Source organism: Terrapene carolina, unplaced genomic scaffold (assembly GCF_002925995.2).
Source record: "Terrapene carolina triunguis isolate 2854851 unplaced genomic scaffold, T_m_triunguis-2.0 Scaffold102, whole genome shotgun sequence".
Lineage (NCBI taxonomy): Eukaryota > Metazoa > Chordata > Testudines > Emydidae > Terrapene > Terrapene triunguis.
This window is the reverse complement of record NW_020664453.1, coordinates 5,285,314-5,306,989: the sequence shown is the minus strand read 5'-3', so window position 1 is coordinate 5,306,989 and position 21,676 is coordinate 5,285,314. Positions and strand designations below refer to the sequence as shown.

Genomic DNA, 21,676 nt, shown 5'->3' with positions numbered 1-21,676 from the left:
CTCATTTAGTCCAATTGTGCGTCATGCCCTTGATGAGTTATTATAGTGTACTGTGTATGCACACATTCAGTGTTTATTATCAAGGAAATGGCCGTTTTTTAATAAAGAGAGATCTAATAGAGCATTACATAACCATTTAAATTCAATTACACAGTTACATGGACTGAGTTGCCCAGATGCAAACAAAGCTAGAACTTGAACATTGCTACGTGGAATTGGAATTACACTGTGTAATGAAACTGATGTCAGAGAACCAGCGCCTAGTGGGATTAGCAAATTTCAGATTTTATACATTTTCAATAAATGCATTCATAGGAGCAAACGGCCTCTCCTGGTCCCAAAAGAGCAGAAACCCTGCCCATCACTAAACCTCTCCAAGACTCATCCTGCACTATGCACAAGTGCATAAAAGAAAAGATTGTCTTTGCAGCATGTCTGGAGGTTAACAGGCTCAAGCAGAAGATTTGAGGGTCCCTCTCAATTAAATGAAGGCTGTTTCAGTTCGAGAGTCTCCACTGATTCCCACTTTGGCAATATCACACAGAGAGGGGCAATTTCTCCCAAAGGTGACACCCAACATCTTGAATTCCACCCAAAAGTCTACAGGCATCCAGTGGTAAGTGTCTGAAAAGATCCCAAACAACACCCACCATCACCATTGAATCTGTAAAGTTAGCCCTGCATATTCCCATCAGTGAAAGGCACAGGAAAAAAAAAAAAACCATTACATGAGCCAGATGGAACCTTACCTTCAGTAAAGTGTTCGAGATTTTGTCTATGCACAAGGCTGTTAAAGGAATCAGCTACAGTCGATTTCTTCCTAAACCTAATGGGAAAGAAAAACAAGTCTGGTCATTCTGAACAAGAAGGGGAATCATTGAAAAACTATACCATTTAGCTGGCTTTCCATACTGCCACAAACACACCTCCTCTTCAGCTTTCATCCACCAACTGTTATCTCACCTTTTATGTTTAAATTGTGCCAGAAATGCGGAGCCATGAAACAGAACAGGTAGAAAATGCTGCTAATGATCAGTCTCCCAGAGCATTCTGAGCTCCCTGTGCTGCTAGTCTTCTTATTACTTACTGTGCCTCAGTCTTTAATGAGGCTGAGGAGCTTAGGGATAAAGGCAGGATGACAAATGGGAATGAGGATATGGAGGTAGATACACCTCTACCCCAATATAATGCTGTCCTCGGGAGCCAAAAAAATCTTACTGCGTTATAGGTGAAACCATGTTATATTGAACTTGCTTTGATCCGCCGGAGTGCGCAGCCCCACCCCCCCAGAGCGCTGCTTTACCTCGTTATATCCGAATTCATGTTATATCGGGTCGCGTTATATCGGGGTAGAGGTGTATTACCACATCGGAGGTAGAAGCCAAACTCGAACAGCTTAATGGGACTAAATCGGGGGGGCCCAGATAATCTTCATCCAAGAATATTAAAGGAACTGGCACATGAAATTGCAAGCCCATTAGCAAGAATTTTTAATGAATCTGTAAACTCAGGGGTTGTACCATATGACTGGAGAATAGTTCCTATTTTTAAGAAAGGACAAAAAGGTGATCCGGGTAACTACAGGCCTGTTAGTTTGATATCTGTAGTATGCAAGGTCTTGGAAAAAAAGGAGAAAGTAGTTAAGGACATTGAGATCAATGGTAATTGGGACAAAATACAACATGGTTTTACAAAAGGCAGATCATGCCAAACCAACCTGATCACCTTCTTTGAGAAGGTAACAGATTTTTTAGATTAGTGGATTTAATTTACTTTGATTTCAGTAAGGCATTTGATATGGTTTCACATGGGGAATTATTAGTTAAATTGGAAAAGATGGGAAACAATATGAAAATTGAAAGGTGGATAAGGAACTGATTAAAGGGGAGACTACAATGTGTCATACTGAAAGGTGAACTGTCAGGCTGGAGGGAGCCAAAAAGTGGGAGTGTGATAATAAAGTCTGTGGATGACACAAAGCTGGGAGGTATTGCCAATACAGAGAAGGACCGGGATATCATACAGGAAGATCTGGATGACCTTGTAAACTGGAGTAATAGTAATAGGATGAAATGTAATACTGAAAAGTGTAAGATCATGCATTTAGGGATTAATAACCAGAATTTTTGTTATAAGCTGGGGACTCATCAGTTGGAAGTAACAGAGGAGGAGAAGGACCTCGGAGTATTGGTTGATCACAGGATGACTATGAGTCGCCAATGTGATATGGCAGTGAAAAAAGCTAATGCGGTCTTGGGATGCATCAGGCGAGGTATTTCCAGTAGAGATAAGGAGGTGTTAGTACTGTTATACAAGGCACTGGTGAGACCTCATCTGGAATACTGTGTGCACTTCTGGTATCCCATGTTTAAGAAGGATGAATTCAAACTGGAACAGATACAGAGAAGGGCTACTAGGATGATCCGAGAAATGGAAAACCTGTCTTATGAAAGGAGACTCAAAGAGCTCAGCTTGTTTAGCCTAACCAAAAGAAGGCTGAGGGGAGAAATGATTGCTCTCTATAAATATATCAGAGGGATAAATACCAGGGAGGGAGAGGAATTATTTAAGCTCAGTATCAATGTGGACACAAGAACAAATGGATATAAACTGGCCAGACGAAGGTTTCTAACCATCAGAGGAGTGAAGTTCTGGAACAGCCTTCCAAGGGGAGCACTGGGGGCAAAAGACATATCTGGCTTCAAGACTAAGCTTGACAAGTTTATGAAGGGGATGGTATGATGGGATAACCTAATTAATTGACCTTTGACTATTAGCGGTAAATATGCCCAATGGCTTGTGATTGGATGTTAGATGGGGTGGGATCTGAGTTACTACAGAGAATTCTTTCCTGGGTGTCTGGCTGGTGAGTCTTGCCCACATGCTCAGGGTTTAGCTGATCACCATATTTGGGGTCGGGAAGGAATTTTCCTCTAGGGAAGATTGGCAGAGGCCCTGGGGGGTTTTCGCCTTCCTCTGCAGCGTGGGTCACGGGCCACTTGCTGGAGGATTCTCTGCACCTTGAAGTCTTTAAACCATGATTTGAGGACTTCAATGGCTCAGAAATAGGTTAGGGGTTTGTTGAGGGAGTGGGTGGGTGAGATTCTGTGGCCTGCATTGTGCAGGAGGTCAGACTAGACGATCATAATGGTCCCTTTTGACCTTAAAGTCTATGACTCTATGATGTGTAGCCACACATTACTGTCACACATATGTAACATACCTCAAAGCAAACTTGGATGACAATGAAAATTTCAGCACTAAACATCTGCTAAAATAGGACAGATTCTGACTCGCATTGAAGATCTCCTCATTCTGTGACTAGTCCTATTGACTTCAATGGGACTATACATGGAGTAGATACATCTACTGTGGAGTACTGTATTGCTGCCCATCACTGTGGTGTCAGAGAGAGCCTTCTATGTAAAATGGATTAGGTACTTTTCTGTTGCCACAGGACTTCATGGGGTCCATTCCTTAAGCATGGAACGCTGTCCTTGGGATAGGGGCTTTTTGCTTGGTTGTTTGTGTGTAGCGAAAGGAGAGCTGTTGAGTGTTGTTCTGATTATGGTGGAACTACTATCAAACAGGAAGGTTTTGCAGTGTTCTCTAAAAGCAATCAGACTCTAGATTCATCCACTCTGGAAATGCATTCTGCAGCTTGAGCCCTTCAATGAAAAAGGCTTTTCTCCAACTCTTATGTGATTCATTCTGGGCTTTGTGACTTGTGTGGTCTCAGAGAAGTGCAACTGTCATGGCAATTCATAGACGGAGATATGAATCAGCTAACATGGGCCAGCCACGGGTGTTTAACTGTAGTGTAGACATACCCTAACGCAACTGAGATTTGATTAATTGATCTGGTTAGTCGTGAAGTGCTACTCATGGTGAGTAAGGATATCAGAATTTGTCTCTATTGAAGCCAACGCAACCAAGAAGATTGTCCTCAAAATAAAGAGCCTCAATTCCCTAAGAGAACCCCTCAGGGAAAATGTGTGCTAACAGACGCCTTGCAGCATGCCTGAATTTCAATAGAAGCTGAGAGTGCTGAAGACTTTGCAGAATTATGCCCAGGGGCAGTGGTGAGCTGGAGCCGGTTCGCATTGGTTCGCAAGAACCGGTTGTTAAATTTAGAAGCTGGTGTAGAACCGGTTCCTAAAGGGGCGGGCAAGTGAGCAAACTCCGGCCCGCGGAACCCTCCTGCCCGGCCTGCCTGAGCTCCCAGCTGGGGAGGCTCCCTCAGCCCCTCCCCCACTTCCCCGCCCCCTTGCAGAGCCCCAGTGCACCGTGCTGCCGGCGTCAGTGCTCTGGGCAGCTCTGCAGCTCCTGCTGCTTTGAGTGGCATGGTAAGGGGGTGGGGCTGCAAGCTCCAGCGGCCGCGCGGCATCCTTACACAGGAGGAGCTGGATAAGGGGCAGGGAGCGGTTGGAGGGGGCGGAGGTTCTGGAGGGGCGGTCAGGGGACGGGGGGGTTGGGTAGGCGTGGGAGTTCCAGGGGTCTGTCGGGGTGGTGGTGGATGGGGTCGGAGCAGTCAGGGGACAGGGAGCAGGGCGATTTGGGTAGGGGGAGGGGTCCTGGGGGGCAGTTAGGGTGGGGGGTCTCAGGGACAAGGAGCGGGGGAGGCTGATGGGTTGCAGGTTCTGAGGGGGGCAGTCGGGGGCAGGACGTAGGTTGGGGTCGGATGGGTGGGTGGGGGAGGAGACAGGCACGTGGGGCTTCTACTCACCGCGCGGTTCCCTACCGGGTCTTCGGCGGCACTTCGGCAGCGGGGTGGGGTGGGGTTTTCACTCGCTCCGGGTGAAGTACCTGCCGCCAAAAACCCGGAGTGAGTGAAGGCCCCCCGCCGCCAAAGTGCCGCCGAGGACCCGGTAGGGAACCGGTTCTTAGGATTTGGGGAGCTCATCACTGCCCAGGGGTTGCCATAATTGCCTACTAAAGCCTTCACATTAATCTTTCCCAAAAAGGAAGATTAGTGATGAGATGGTACCTGGGAGATTGTCAGTAACAAGATAAGGTTTCATAAGCAAGAGCCTAACAATCGCTTCCCTCTGGATTTCACCATCTCAGGAGCTCACTAGTCCAAAAGGCAGCCCTCGCACGAAGGTTTCCATGTATTTCCAAAAACACAGTAACCTATATTGGCTAAATCCCAAGAAGAGAAGATTTAACATTTGTTCCTGCCATGCATACCTCTGCCAATATTCAGGCTGATAATCTGATCTCAATCTAAGGGCAGGTCTTCACTACGGGGGGGGGGGGGCGATTTAAGATACGCAAATACAGCTACGCGAATAGCGTAGCTGAATTCGACGTATCGGAGCCGACTTACCCCCCCCGTGAGGACGGCGGCAAAATCAACCTCCGCGGCTCCCAGTCGACGGCGCTTACTCCCACCTCCGCTGGTGGAGTAAGAGCATCGATTCGGGGATCGATTGTCGCGTCCCGATGAGACGCGATAATTCGATCCCCGAGAGATCGATTTCTACCCGCCGATTCAGGCGGGTAGTGTACACCTAGCCTAAGAGATCTTGGGCCATTTGAGTTATTGACCTATATTTCAACCATTAACTCACTCAGCACTTCTCCCTTGTTCCCTTCACTGAAATAACAAATGGGATTAGAGACACAGTGAAAATTGTGTAAATAAAGAAACTATCTGCTAATATGCAATAATTTGCTAAACTTACAATTTATTCATTTTTCTTTTTGTAGTGAAATTTGAAATTACCCTGCAGTACCAGAAGAACACCAGTAAATTGCAAAAGAAAATGCATTCAAACAGAGAACCTATATTCAATCAGCTAGTTTGAAGAATACTGTTTATCAGCAGTATTACTGGTCAATACCAATACTAAGTAACCCTCACAAACTCATACAAAATAAAGTAGAAAAGTCTTACTCCATGAAATAGTTTAGAAACATTTTGTGCTAATCCACATTTCATTAATAACAGAATTAGCCACATTTGGCTGTTCATTGTGGTTTGGCTTTGAATCCATAATGAATAGCTATTTGTACTTATATTTATTACAAGGGCAGCATTTGTCAGAGCTAATGAGTGGACGAATGGAGAGACAGGCACATAAATGAATATGGAAGTGAATAGCTGAATGAAGTGCAGCAACAGGAGAGAGTTGTACAGAATTCAACTATGCAAACTCACCAATAGCAGGTATATAATTTTATATGCTGCCACCCTGTCTTCTCCTTGCATTCTGTCTACTAATAGGAGGAAATGTAAACTACATGTAGTATTGCCAACCTCAAGAGATCAAAAATCACGAGTCAGACCCCCTCCCCCCAAATCATGAGATTTTAAGAACTCCAGCAAATCATGATTTATAGTCTGTCACTTGACTTTTTCATTCCACTCTATTTCTCTGCCAATGTGTGAGAGATCATTTCAGGTTGAAAAGCCAACCGTTAATGCTCACAAAAATGCATGCCTTTCCATCTGCTCAGATGGAGACTCCACTTACCCTAAGGGCTGGTGTACCCTTACCATGCTGTGATTGATGCATCGGCGTTCAATTTAGCAGGTCTAGTGAAGGCCCGCTAAACTGACTGCAGATGACTCTCCCATTGATTCCTGTACTCCACTTGCATAGTGTGGACCCCGTGGTAAGTAGATCTAAGCTTAGGGTGACCAGATAGCAAGTGTGAAAAATCAGGACGGGGGTGAAGGGTAATAGGAGCCCATACAAAAAAAAGCCTCAAAAATCAGGACTGTCCCTATAAAATCAGGACATTGGCTCATCCTAAGCTACGTCGATTTGAGTTGCGCTATTTACGTAACTCAAATTGCATAGCTTAGATCGACTTTTCCCTTTAGCGTAGACAAGGCTTAAGATAGTAATAGGAAATGGATGGCAGTTCCCCTATCTTGACTCTCTCCCATCCTAGTTTATTTGTTTTGATAAAAAGAAGGTCTGGATGGTAAATAGGTCAGTGGTACTCAAACTAATTAATGCATCATGATTCACACTCACACACAGAACTTGTATTACTTTATCGGGTGATGAGTTACAGATATTCACATTAAAGACCTTAATATTAACTCCCGGTTTAGCTGAATAGAAATGTGTCAAGAGACGGACTTAAGCAACAATGAGTATTGTGTACATAGTACGCAAGAGCAGAAGAGAAATATGCTCAGTCATTACATTTGAGTAAACTCACATGTTTATGTAGTCCTGCAATAAAAGAACAGATGACGGATTCACAAATAAGCATGAAATAACTAATCAAAATAAATAAATGGGCAGCTATCCAGTGGGCAGCCCCCTCAGGAGCACAGTTATAGAATCCCCTTAATTAAATATTTCAAAAAAATTAAGTATTGAAAGTATTTGTAATATTCCATAATGACACTGTTTTATGCAAAAACTTACTGTCAGAGATCCTAGAGACCATCCCTTCATGACCACCCACTAGGCAACTCCAAGCTTCTGCTGCTCTAGATCCCCGGGATGTGTTAAGCATCTGGAGCGTCAACGGAGTCCAACCACTACCCAAATCTTGGGGTCCCTAAGCACACTCTCAGGGCGCAGACCTTCCATCTGGCACCCTCTTCTGAGTGTTGGAACCTGCTTTCCAGCCACCCTAACCCCTCTAAACACAGCCATGACCCCTCAATACTTAAACACACCGCTGTACCAGAACTCCGCCCAATAGGTGGAAAGCTTCTGGTTTACAATTTAACTCCTTTAGGGGTGTTCAGTAGTTGTGAAGCCAGTTACATACTCTCTCTCTATCTCTCACACACACACCAACTTTCAAAAGTACCAGGGGGTGCTCAATCCCCACCCTGCCTCTTCCCACCTAGTTCCGCCCCATCCCCCAAACGCGCCGCGTCCTCGCTCCCCCCCCCCGCATGCCATGAAACAGCTGATTGCGGCAGCCAGGAGGCGCCAATCTGTGGGGCCCGCCGGTGGGCGGGAGGCACTGGGGGGGCAAAGCTGAGAGGGGGGCTGCCGCCGGTGGGTGCTGAGCACCCATCATTTTTTCCCCTGCAACCCCAGAGCACCCACGGAGTCAGCGCCTATGCACACACACACCACTGTGTTCAATCTATCAATTTTAGGCTCTTTTCTCCTTAAGCACAGGAGAGTACAGATCATACAAAACAATAAAACACTCTAAACGCAGCGTCCCTCACTAGCTCACCTCCCTTGGGAGATCATCTGTGTTCTGTCAGTCAGTCAGGGTCTTTTATCATATTGCCTACTCTGCTCCTGCAGCAGCCTCCCTCATCTTACTCTGGTGCAAGATAGCGCTGTCCCGATTTCCACTTGCCCCAAGAGTCCCTTTATAGACTCCTGCTGGGGACATCTGACTCTTTTGTTCTCCACCTGGTAACTTTCCATTACTTCCAAACTCCTCTTCCGCCTTCAGATAAATGGAGGAAAGGTCTTCACCCAGCTAGAGCAAATCCAGTGTCACAATCCTGTATGTGATGATCACTCACCATTGTCTTTGGCCTGGCTGGCAGAGACATGATACAACCCTGCTAATGCAGCGTTGCTGCATGTGGGTCCCAGGATATTAGAGAGATAAGGTGGGTGAGGGAATATTTTTTATGGGACCAATTTCTGTCGGTGAGAGAGACAAGCTTTCGAACTACACAGAGCTCTTCAATTCCTGGGGCATCCACAGTGATTTCCATGATACAATTTCATAAAATCATCCACAATTCGGAAGTGGTGCAGACAGAATCCACAGTTGATCACACTTATATCAATCATTCATATAAGCAATAATGCCACAGTAAAAACAATGGGATTGGTTTAGCCTTTTGCTTGAAGCAACACTTCCTTGACTCTACCCCTTTCCCGCACCTCCGTACCTGCCTCTTCCTGCTCCAGACGCTCCACAATCCCCTCCCCATCCCTCTCTCCTGCTCCCAAAGTCTGCTCCTGCTCCCCCACACTCTCCCCATCCACCCTTCAGTGTCTCTGCTGCTCCTCACAGTCCCTGACTGCGTCCTGTCCAGCACCCAGACCCATAGAGTGGCAGCCATTTTGCCTATGGGCCTGCCTTCAGTTCAACTGAAAACAATAGGGGGCAGCAGCTAACTTTATAAAGGGCAGCCTCACGTCCAATGCAGATAGATCATAGGGAAATGGCGGCCATCTTGCTGGCCTCGGCCCCACTGACAGTAATAGGAGATGGTGGCTATTTTGAATAAGGGAAACTTTGTGAGTTGGTGCCTTGCATCGTGTTTTCACGAGACAGGTAAAAGCCACCCCAAAATTGCTAGAGTCACGATAAAATCATGGGAGTTGGCAGTACTGCACATGTCCTTCCTTCATCTACAAATCTTTCATGACTTCTCAGAGGAGGGCACCAACTGCCCAATGCACTTCTCCACACTTACTTTTGACAGGTGGCTTGAGCTTCTTTCATTGTGTTTCCTGCATTCAGCATGTCCTGGGCATCAAAAGTCATCATGGCTTGCATTTCCAGTATGGTGGCATATGTCAGTGCGTGATACATACTGTCCTTAGTTCTGTTTAAAAACAAAAACAAAAAACTAATCTTACTTTCAAAACTGTTAAAGACTTGGCCAAATGTCTCAGCGTTTCACGCCTATCTCCCACCTTCCACCCTCAATTTGAATACAATTTGAATACACAGACACTGCAGGATTTCACATGGCACTTTATAAGGCATTTTTTCAATCCTTTAATTATTCTCATGGCTCTTCTCTGAATGGTCTCCAATTTTTCAACAACTGTCTTAACATGTAGAAACCCGAACTGGACACCATATTCCAGTAGCAGTCAAACCTGTGCCAAATATGGAGGTAATATAATCTCTCCACTACTATTTGATATTCCCATTTATACATCAATGGATTCCATTAGCCCTTTTAACCACAGGGTCACACTGGGAGCTCATGTTCTTCTGATTATCCACCTTGACCCCCAAGTTTCCCCTCCCCCCTCCCCCAAGTCACTACTTCCCAGGAGAGAGATCCCCATTCTGTAAACGTGGCCTGCACACTTTGTTCCTAGAGATAGGACTCTACATTTGGCTGTATTTAAACACATTATTTTCTTGCACCTAGCTTACCAGGCGAAGTGCCTCGCTCTGTATCAATGACTTTATGTTCTTCATTTTTACCATTCCCACAATCTTTGTGTGATCTGCAAACTTTATCAATAATGATTTTATGTTTTCTTCCAGGTCACTAATAAAAATATTAAATAGTGTAGAGCCAAGAAATTATTCCTGGAGGCGTCCACTAGAAATACATACATTTAATGATGACTACCCATTTACAATTATATTTTGAGATCTACCAACTAGCTGTTCTTTTTTCTATTAATTAATTTTTAAAATATATTCAGAGGATGTGATGGAGATTCCCACAACTGAGTCATTCTTTTTAGGTGGCAAATCTGAGGAACTCTCCCAGATTGGTCCATAGATGTGGTTTGGGAACAAACTGATAAATTAAACAGTAATAAGTCACCAGCACCAGATGGTATTCATCCAAAAGTTCTGAAGGAACTCAAATATGAAATTGCAGAACTACTAACTGTAGTATGTAACCTATCGCTTAAGTCAGCCTCTGTACCAGATGACTGGAGGATAGCTAATGTGACAATTTTTTTTAAAAGGCTCCAGAGGTGGTCGTAGCAATTACAGACCAGTAAGCCTAACTTCACTATAGTTTCAACCAGTTTGCCTGGTACTGAAGAACAGAATTATCAGACTCTTAGATGAACACAATATGTTGGGGAAGAGTCAATACAGTTTTTGTAAAGGGAAATCATGCCTCATCAATCTATTAGCATTCTTTGAGGGGGACAACAAACAGGTGGACAAGGGTGATCCAGTGGATATAGCTTACTTGGACTTTCAGAAAGCCTTTGACAAGGACCATCACCAAAGGCTCTTAAACAAACTAAGCAGTCAGAGAAAGTCCATTCTGGCTTTAGGCAGGAAAAAAACATGGCACATCCCTTGAAGGTCACAACCACTGTTGCATCATTGGCCATCACAGTATTAAATGTAGAACTTTACCTATAATGAAAGCCTTTCACACTCCCTGTCTAAACTCCTGTTTTTGTTTGCCTCCTGAGGAGTTTGGCTGGCAACTGACTTCTCTGGGAAACCTCATTGCTCAGCTCCTTTCCCTCACCAATGGGGAGGGATTAATTACTCAGAGACTTAAAAAAACAGAGCTGATCACAGACCCAAGGGTCCCAGACTCAAGCCTCACAGAGACACGAACAAACAGACCTGGCTTACCTACTCTGTTGAGGGCCCCAAAGCCCAGCCTCATGGAGAACAACCAACAGACCAGAAACACACCCCAGGGGACTGTGGACCCATGGTTGAGCACTGCTGCTCTAGAGCTCTGCGTGGATACAAAAATTTAGATCCGCATCCAATCCGCAAAGACGTAAACAATACAGTCACAGAGGCAGATATTCATGGATATAAAGCAGATAATCCATGGATTTTCAGGGTTCTAGAAACAAGAGGTGCAGAGCCCAACAGATAACCAGGCTCCATGTTTCATTTCAAGAGTTTGGCTTGCAAAGGGACATTCACCTACATCTGATATAGAAAAAGCTTTTTGACTCCCATCCTACATAGGTGTAAATGGATGTGTTAGGCAGGAGCTACCCAGAATCCTCCGCTTTCCACTTATTTGCCACTCAAGAACAGTAATGTGCCCAAGCTGCAAACAGAACTACAGATGGTTTGGTTTCATCATTAGCATTCCATGAGGTTCAATTCTCGGGTTATATCATCCATGACAAAATTCCAAGGAGAGCAAACCAGCAGTGGGTCCGATACACTGAGTATTAAATAAAGAGCAGAGGATAATCCTGAGATTTTTCTCTAGTACTGAAACTGACCTGTAGTTCCTTGAGAGAACAGTAATTAGTACATCCAGGCCCAGAAGTTGTTGAACCCTGGATCTTATAACATGTAATACATGTAACATTTTTCAAGCCAGTATCATATCTCGGATGAGGATGTATCTCTGATGCAGAGGTGATTGTTGGAGTTTATTTAATTTCAGAATGGGCTCTTCCGTATAGTAGACAAAGGTATAACAAGATGCCATGGCTGGAAGTTGAAACTAGACAAACTCAGACTAGAACTAAAGTGCACATTTTTAACAAACTGGATGTTTTTCTGGTTCAAACAGGAATGAATTCAGTAAAGTCCTATGGCCTGTGTTATGCAGGAGATCAGAGTAGATGATCACAATGGTCCTGTTTGGCCTTTTCTGAATCTATACCATTGAATAAGAACTGTAACAGCTTTTAGGAAGAGGCCTAAAGCCGCATGTTGGATCTTGATCAGCATCACATGTAAAAAGAGGGATGCAAGAGAGTAAACAGGATCTACAAGTTCCAGAAATCAACTGCACCGGTTTCAGCAGAAAAGGCCAAAGGAAGAATGCATTACGGAGACCGAACCTTTCGATCCTTAGAAATAGCCCATCAGAGCAGGGCTAAGCAGACTGGCAGACCAATGAAGAGGAAAAAAGTTTATCATTCCTCTGCCTATGCTGCAGTGTTCTACGTGCAGAGGACTTCCGTCTCAATTCCATACTTCTCATGAGTGACTAGAGATTCGCTAGTAATAAAGAATAATAGTAAAGAGTTGAAAACAAGCCAGTCCAATAAGAAACCCATTTTATGCAAGTCAAGGCACAATTTAACAAAAACCTCTCTCCTCCAACAACCAGGGCTTCACCATTGTTTTCTAAAGCACACTAGCTTGATAACAAATTAGTGCAAACTGAGCCTCAATTAAATTATATCCCTCTAAAATAAGTGTTTTATCGACTTAGTTGAGTCATATTGCCCTAATCTTTTTATACGAACAGATACAAGCTGTGCCTTCCCATTTAGTCTTTTTTAATCAGAAGTTTCTGCCACTAGTACATGATCTGTTTGCTCTCAGCTATTGCCAGAATTACACAAAAATAGGAGGCTAACGAGCAGGTTTGTATAAATAATAAATACTAATCTGTGCTTCTGTAACAACAGCTTTCCTCTGAGGATCTTCTGATCTACACTAGCATATGGAAGTGCAGAAGCAGGCCAGCCAGTATTTTGGACATTTTCTATCAGTGTTATTAAAGCCCTCATGGGGGAGACAAATCAGTGTAATTTTATAGCTAGACTCCAGAGAACGGTAAAACCAGATTTGCCCCTTCCCACCAATTCCCCTGCAACGCTGGCTGACATTTCTGTAGTGCATGTAATCCAAATGATCCCAAAGCTCAATAACTTTTACCTACTAATTACAAAACTATATGTATAGGACAGAATCATTTTACTCATCCAATTGAAATGCAGTCATTTTGGGGGTGAAAGAAAGTAGACTTTAAATAAAGAACAGCTACAAAAGAGTTCAGAGCAATGGGACAAAGCACTGAGATCTGCCAGATGCGTCAGCAGTCTGATCACTGAAGCCTCAATTAGTTCCCCCCGGAACGTCTGACTGAATAATGAGCTAATCAGAAGGAGAAGCTGGGGAGGTAAGGAACTAATTAGCCCCCAAGCTGACCAACAGGATAAAAGGTGGGAGGTGTTACCGAGGAGAGGGCTAGCTGAGCCTGGTCTGAAGGAGCTCCCTAGAGAGAGGGAGACCTCCTTTCCTCCTAGGACCCTAGCCAAGAAATGTTGAAAGAAGTAGAGGTTCAAACTGTGATGTTGCACTATATGGGTGTTGGTGGGTGGGTTTAGAATAAAATATAAACTGCACCCAAGAAGAAAGTGCGTCTGAACAGTTTCTAAGGCATCACAGGATGGGGACAGAGCGTGGCCCTGTCACAGGCAGAAAGTGAAGAATACCATATCATACTGAAACTACATGTGAATTTTTGGTTTGGAGAATGTAATTTCCTAGTTGGAATGTGGCCATGACATGGGATTAAAATCCTGAAGAATGGAGCCATGGCACCTTTAATGACCACAAGTATTCAGGATCCTGGTTTTACATTACATCCAAAAGTTGTCATGAGCAAACACTGGCTAGGCAGGTATTTGTAGAGAAGCCTATAAAGGTAGGAACCCTGTCCATAGCAGGTGATGCCAGTTTCACCCAGGGATAAAACCAATCTGGCTGAGTTTCAGTCATTAAGACTGGAAGAGTGATGATAGATTAGGGGAAGCAGGAGGAGGATCTGGTGAAGATTACATCAACCCGGCTGATGGAAGGTATTTATCCAACACTTGTGACTCAGGCTTGCCAGTTAGGTGCATTGCTAGATCCCCAGCTGTTATGTGATCATATAACTCAGCAGCAGCGCCCAGAAAGGCTTTTATTCGTCCACATCTGCACAGGAAGTTGTGACCTTTTCTTTCGGATAGCCACCACGATCCATGCCTTTATCTCCTCCGGATTAGACAACTACAACGTGCCACTCACTCCTTATGGCGCTACACTGTAAGTTCATTTAGAAATAGAAGCTGGTGCACAATACATCAGCCTGTGTATTAAGTAGTGTACCCCACCAGCACTTTGGGAGCTTCATCCACTTCCGTCAGGTTTCTGGGTGGAGGTAAAGGTGTGTTGACTGCAAGCTCGAAAGGGCTTGGAGCCTTCCACCTGAGAAACCAACCCTCTTCCTGTGAGACATTGCCACGGTTACAATCAAGTGATGCATTAGAGCAGGAACTTTCTTGCTTAACAAGAAAGGGAGCAGTTGGCAGGGTGGTCCTCTATAACGGCCCTTCAACTTTCATATTCATTCCCATCCTTTCTTCCAAAATAGCTCAGATTTGTTGACCTCGAGGCACTTACTTTTGCATACTTTGAAGGCTTTTTTGTTAATTGTTAGGGTGGCTGACGGTTGGGAAAGATTAATATTCTACATAAAAAATGAAATAAAAATAAAACCTCAAGGCCCAGGTCTGCATGGTGAAGAATAGGTCACGAATTGGACCCTACAATTAGGACAAACATTATTGGTGGAGAGAAGAGGGAAATTGGCTCTAAAATCTAAAAAGCAACAACCAAAAGATCTTTATGTAATCTGAAGAAGGAAGCCACATAAATATGTTAATGAAACTAGATCTGCCTTTCTGATACGCTCTTCTATCAGGAACAGAGATTTTATCACTACACAGAAGCACCCAGACACCTTCCCAAGGCATTTATTTTTAAACTGCTAGGAAAGACCTGTCAGTTAAAGCTCTGTCTCAGCTGCTGCAATAGATATTGTCATATATGCAGAGTCTAGTTCTGCTCTCAGTTACACCTGATGCAAATGAGATGAAGATTAATGGAGCTAAACTGATTTTTAGATGCCAAACGTGGCTAAATTGGTTATTTCAGTGGAATTGCAATGGTGTAACCCAGAACAGAATATGTCCCACACCATAAGTGATAAATCCACAAAATCTAAAACAAAGAATTATTGGGACAACAGGTAAGAATTCTGAAAAATAAATACTTTTACAGGCTGTGCAAACCCATTTCAAATCTCAGCATGCTAAAAAGCAACAATGAGGAACTGATGCCCCACCCCCAAAGAAAATGTTGCCTATTATTACACATCCCATTCCCACAACTATTGTCATTCCCTAAAGAGATAGCGTGTGTCTGTAACGAAGATCATTTGTATTGCCTGTGGTGTCAAGGGCTAAGGGGTTGGGGGCCTCCCTTTGACAATGGACTTAGATGAAAGATCGGTTTGAAAATGGTTTTGCAATTAAATAAATTCATATTCAAGATGTGAGGATATAAAGTCAGCTCGTGAAATGAATTCAACAGGGCCCTATGAAAACAGAATGGAAACTATATGCAATGAACGAGAATAAAAATGGATGGATAGACAAATATCTAGGCCCCTTCACAACAGGGGTCTCAGTGTCACTTTTGCAGCATTTTACTATCCCCCTTTTCTTTTTTAAATACAAAATAAACATACCCACATGGGCACAGGGACATTTTGCATGTGATTTCGGTGAAAATAGTGCTGCTCTTGTTAACATTTCGTGACAACCTCCCACGCTACAAAAACACAACACTTCAGCACTGGGAATAAGGCAGATATCATCCCAAACCACTAGAAAGCTCACCGACTCCACAATTTGCCAAAAGCACATTTTACACAGTATCACCAACAGTGCAACCTACAAAGCCAGTACCTTTGGTATCGAGGAGTGGGGTCCGTGCCCAAATAAGGTAGGTATATCACACCCACTGGAATGAATCCTTGACACATACCAAGCATAACAGCACTTTCCTTTGGTGGCGCCTGCTGTGACAGGCAGGGTGGACAGGGAGAACAGCAGGAAAGAGATGCACAACACTGAGATTTATTTTATATGGAGGCGGGGCGTGAGGCTGGCTGAAGCAATAAATGGGGGAAGTGCAGCTGCTGCGACTTGGTGGCCCAGCTGCTTTTCTGTATATCTCAGGCCCATCCCAGCTCTGAGCAAATGCAAAAAGACTTATAAGGCAGCCATTTTGTTTTCTTTTAACTCTTGCACACCAGTGACTAGAGTCCAGATTGTCTCCAGCCCAACAAATCACTGATTTCACAGGGTACTTGTAAATGGAAGCAGTTTAGGATGAAAGAAAGTGACATAGCAAAGCGCCAAAGCAAGAACTGACCCTATATCCAATTGTGTTCACTGTATACATCAGCAACTTGAAATAAGGAAGGAGCAGTGTTGAAATCTGCTGATGGCACAACACTAGGCAAAACAACCTGTGGCAGCAGGGGTGGGAGCTGGCAATAAAATACAAAAGGACTTGGGAAGCAAAGGACTCAGGCAGATGCAAGTTAAAGTATGAAAACTGTGGGAATAAAGAGAGACACAAAAAATTTAAAAAGTGATCATATGCCCTCATTGCTCGTAACCAGGGTTGTGTGTATAATGCAATTTTGCAACTGTCAGCATGGCTACAGTGGCGTGTGTGTGTTTTAGTTGCTGCATAAATGTATTTCAGAAGCAAAGCACTCCTTTAACAAAATTAACTCTCTAGCCTTCAAGGTCACAAAGAAAACCTTTCAAATGTCAACTGAGATCTTGTCTACTCTGGGAATTGGCCCCAAATCCAACAATCAATTGATGGCCAGCCACTGCACCACTACAAACCCCAAATACAGGCAAGGGAAAAAATCAGATTTACTCTGCTCCTCTTTACACAAGGGAACATTCAATAAGATTTAAAAGGTGCAAAATTCAAACCGAGAAAAGGAAATTAATTACCTATTGTGTGAAAAGATACTATGGCAATGAGTTAAGGCGTTTAAGGCCAAGATCTCAACAAGATTCAAAAAAGGGATGGGACATTTATATGGGTAACAAGAATATCCAGACTTACCATAATTATAACAATTTTTTGTAGAAGGGATATTAAACCCCATGCTTCAGGGCTTAATCCAATCTCAATCTATTATTAGAGATGAGGATGAAATCTATTACGAGTGGCAAGTTACCTTACATCTGCCTACTGCAGAGTCTCTTAATTTCCTCTGAAGCAACTGGTGCTAGCCACTGTCAGAGACCGGACACTGGAGTAGATGGATCTTGGGTCTGATCCAGTATGACAATTCTTACTTTCCAATGAGTTTACCCTAGTTTCAAGCAGGGTTGAGCTCCACTGAAGCTGTGGCTTTCTTTGTCTACACTTGGGTTTACACTGAGACAGCTACATCAATGGCACTTGATCCTACAACCTGGCCTTATCTAAGTTGCTGAGTAAGGACTATTCACATAGGATGATTAATTAGTTTTAATTTTCTAAGGTTTCTCCATTGCTTGTGGGATTATCACTGAAAGGGCTGATGGAAGAAGTGTGCTCGGGGAAGGATATGTATTTGGATGGAGATCATTAAAGGAGGAAGCGGCATGGAAGAAGGCATAAAGTGGAAAGGAGAAAAAACAGTTGTCAGATGGAAGGCATCAAAGGAGCTGAGGCAGTGGAAAGAAATGAGCAGAGATAAAGGAAGAGATGTTCAGAAATGTGAAAGTGAGGACAAGGAGCATGAACTGGGAAAAGGGAAATAGCATCAAAAGTGAAAAGTTATTGGTTCAGGTTTTATACTCTGACATGTTAATGACACAGACAAGGAGAGATTGCTTTCAACTATGATGTATAACCTGATAACATTTTTTTTCAGTTATGTTCCTTGTAACAAACTGTGACAGAACCTGTACTCATTGGTAAGAACAACTAAGAACCAGGTTGCATGTTACAGAACATACTGTTTGGTAAGGAAGAATAAACATTTCATTCATCATAGGCTTGTCTATATGGTGCTTTAGTCCACACCAGAGGGATTCATCTGACGAAGTGGGTATTCACCCACGAAAGCTTATGCTCCAATACATCTGTTAGTCTTAAAGGTACCACAGGACTCTCTGTTGCTTTTTACAGATCCAGATTAACACGGCTACCCCTCTGATACTTGACACCAGAGGGATGTAAATTTTAATCTGTACTAGTTTGTTGTGCACTGCCTGGCTTGTGTAGACCCTGCTGACATGCACAGAAAGTTCTCTACTGGGCTTTAATGTAGTCCTGCTTCAAATAGTACTACATTAACCAGCACTAGGGAACTTTTAGCGAATGCCAGCAGGGTCCACATGGATAAGATAGTCCACACTAGCTTGTCATGCACTAAAATTCACACCCTCCTGGTGTGGACTAAAGCACCATATAATAACCCCAAGATGTTGCGGATATGGCAGCTGCACAAAGTACTATAACCACTGATCAATACCATGCCATTTACCTGTCTCGGGGGGGGGGGGGGGAATCTTTCCTTCTTCCAACACCAGCAACTTGCTATGTACAACCTAAAAGGTTATTTTATTTTCCCACCTCCTCCAATCCAAAAGGAATATTATTTATCTGTCTAGTGCTCAAAGTGTAGTGGCAGTTCTAATGGACGATGAAGAAAGCAAAGAAAAAAACAAAGCAAAAAGCTGGTAAAAGTATTCAACTTACTTCGCTTGCAGGGAAGCAAGGGCCTCAGGAAATTTGTTGCTTAGAAATAAATCCACAGCCATCATACATTCATCCAGGGCTACATTCAGGTCTGACGCAGATCTGTCAAAAAAAATATTAAAGAATGACAAAACCTACTACTTCCAATCCTGTTACTGAGCTTCTCATTTCTTGTAATGACAACATTTATGAGAAGTCCACTAATACACCACATAACAACTAACCCCCTAGCTTTGTAGTAAATATGCTGTCAGGAAATCAGAAATTAGTTATCACTTTAGATATTCCTTTATCTGTCCCTCATTCCCTCTCTCTCTCTCACACACAGCCTCCACCCATCACCTTCTGGTCAGTTTCTACTATAAGATCTTAAATCCCTTTGCATTAGGTTTGTAAGACACTGCCCTCTTGTCTTGGTGCCATGTTATCATATACAGACAGCATGTCACCACCTAAAGATGCACCATCCCCACATTATGACATTTTCAGATTCAAATTAAATCCAAGGCTCATTAAACTGCCCTGCAGATTCTAGGCTCACTGATCAGAATTGAGATCAGCCCATAAATCTTCGGATTGGTGGTAACCCTTCATTCAGTGCCATTCCTGAGCTAGTAAAAAAAGCTACAAAGACAAAGTGGTCCCTGCCCCAGAAGTAGAGAATAAGCAGTGCTCTTTGCCCCCTTTCACCCTGGAACAAAGGACTAAACGGACCCGAGATGGGACCCAAGCCGCACAGTTCAGGTGGTGGTTAAATGCAGGGTTTTGGTTTGGTCCATTATAGAAATAAGGACCAGCTGCAAAGTCGGGATCCTTACCTAAATGTTTCCAAAGTTTGGTGATGGTTGTGTAACCCACACCCCTCCGGGGTGTGGTGTTCTGACCCATCTAGTGGCACCGAGACCAGAGACAGAGATATTTTTTTATTTATATATATAGCCTTAGCTAAGACCCATGCAGTAGAGGCTCATGCACTAAGCTCTGGAGGCCTCAGGTTCGATCCCGCCTGCCGATGACCTGGGTCTGTCGGCGTTACAAGTGGGGGTGCTTGTCCGGGATTTCAGTTGGGAAGTCTCTGAAGCGTGGAACACGCTTCCTCAGCTAGGGGAAGTATGTAACCACACACCTCCTGGGTGTGGTGTTCTGTCCCATCTAGTGGTGTTCTGTCCCATCTCACTTACAGAGAGAGAGATTAAGGAGTCTGCTCTACAGCTTTCGCTAAGCCATATGGCTTTTAGCTCATGCACTGAGCTCCAGAGGCCCCAAGTTTGATCCCGCCCACTGACAACTTGGGTGTCGGTGTTACAGTTGCATCCAGGGTTTTGGTTCAGATCCATCTCTAAGATATCCAAAATTAATAAGGGCAGAACAACAACAACAACAAAACTGATCAGACCCTTCCTTTACCCTACCTACCCTGTAAGATGAGAACAAGAGCTCTCAATGAAATTAAGGAAAATACTTCTTCATACAGCTTGCTATCAGTCTATGGATTTCATTACTGCAGTGGGATCAGAATGTCAAATACTGTGCCTGGATTATTTTATAATAAAAACATTAGTAGTTAAGCATGCTAGAATATGGTATAAGCTGATCATTGCAGAGATCAGAAAGCAATCATCCCTTCAACATGCAGCATAACTGGCTAGTTGCAGCAGGGTTCCCCCCCCCCATCTTCTGAAGTCACTGCTTGAGACAAAATACTGGATTTGAGGGACTAATGGTCTCGGACAGCATGGAAACGCCTACATACATTGTTGCTGGAATGGCCTCGTGGCAGTACTGTTTAACCCACATTTTGTGCGGCCATCGACCACAAAGTATGAGAAAGAAATAAGTCACTACAGCTATGTATATTCAAATCAATTCAAATATCAGCCCCAATGTGCTAGTTTGAGTAAAAAATAGCTGCAATATGCAGGTGAAAAACCAAATGCAGCATACCGTAATCAGAGGATTACTTCAGTGCCTTACCCTGACTGCATCGGTTTTCTTTAGGAGACTCTGATATTATGGCCTGATGCGTCAGGCCAATCTTTGATGAGTGCTTCTCAGATGGTCTCAGAATGACTGGTAATGAGATAATAGACCAGCTGAAAAGTTCTGGCCAAAGTTCAACACAAGACATAAAATTGTTGTACATGAAATGGCAGAAAGAACAATAGACTTTGCACTGGCAAGGTTAATGTACCCTGGGAAATGTCGAAACAGTTGAAATATGGGTATTTTGCACCTTTTAAAGAAAGACTAGATTTCATTAGTAAATGGTGCACAAGCTAGTTTGGGTAATTTTTACGAAGTAATAAAGACTCATTTTCTCCTCCATCTCTCCCTGACTTTGGTTGCTCTAACTAGCAAACTGTCTTGTGACTTGGAATCTGTTGCTTCCTTTTAAAAAAAAATTGCAAACATATAACTATCAAACTGAAAAAGAAATAGACCTCGAAAACAGGAAGTGTGCTAACAATATCACCCTAATGAGAAAAAGATCAGAGCTCAAAATAAGGCAACGAGAGGTTAGTAATTACACTGAGGACTTTGCAATAATTTTTCTTTACAAAGCAAAACACTTTATTGAAGAAAAACAGCATGATTTTTTCCATGCTCAAGAACCAGGCTTAGAAATTTGAGAGAAACACATTATGTGACAGTGTCTCATAGCGCCTGTATCTTCACACTTTTCAGTTGTGCTACCTATTGTTCTGCTCCTGGAAGGATTTCAGACATT

At 43.4% G+C, this 21,676-nt stretch overlaps 1 protein-coding gene across 1 annotated transcript in view; it reads right to left on the bottom strand.

The window, feature by feature from the left end:
* LOC113406498 (tetratricopeptide repeat protein 39A-like) overlaps positions 1-21,676 on the bottom strand; it is a 54,642-nt gene that overhangs the window by 19,941 nt on the left and 13,025 nt on the right. The window contains exons 2-4 of the mRNA XM_029911581.1: positions 18,949-19,050; positions 9,377-9,508; positions 750-826 (exon numbers count right to left, since the gene is read on the bottom strand). Of these exons, the coding sequence (XP_029767441.1) occupies positions 750-826; positions 9,377-9,508; positions 18,949-19,050 (311 nt within the window). The remainder of the gene's footprint in view (positions 1-749; positions 827-9,376; positions 9,509-18,948; positions 19,051-21,676) is intronic.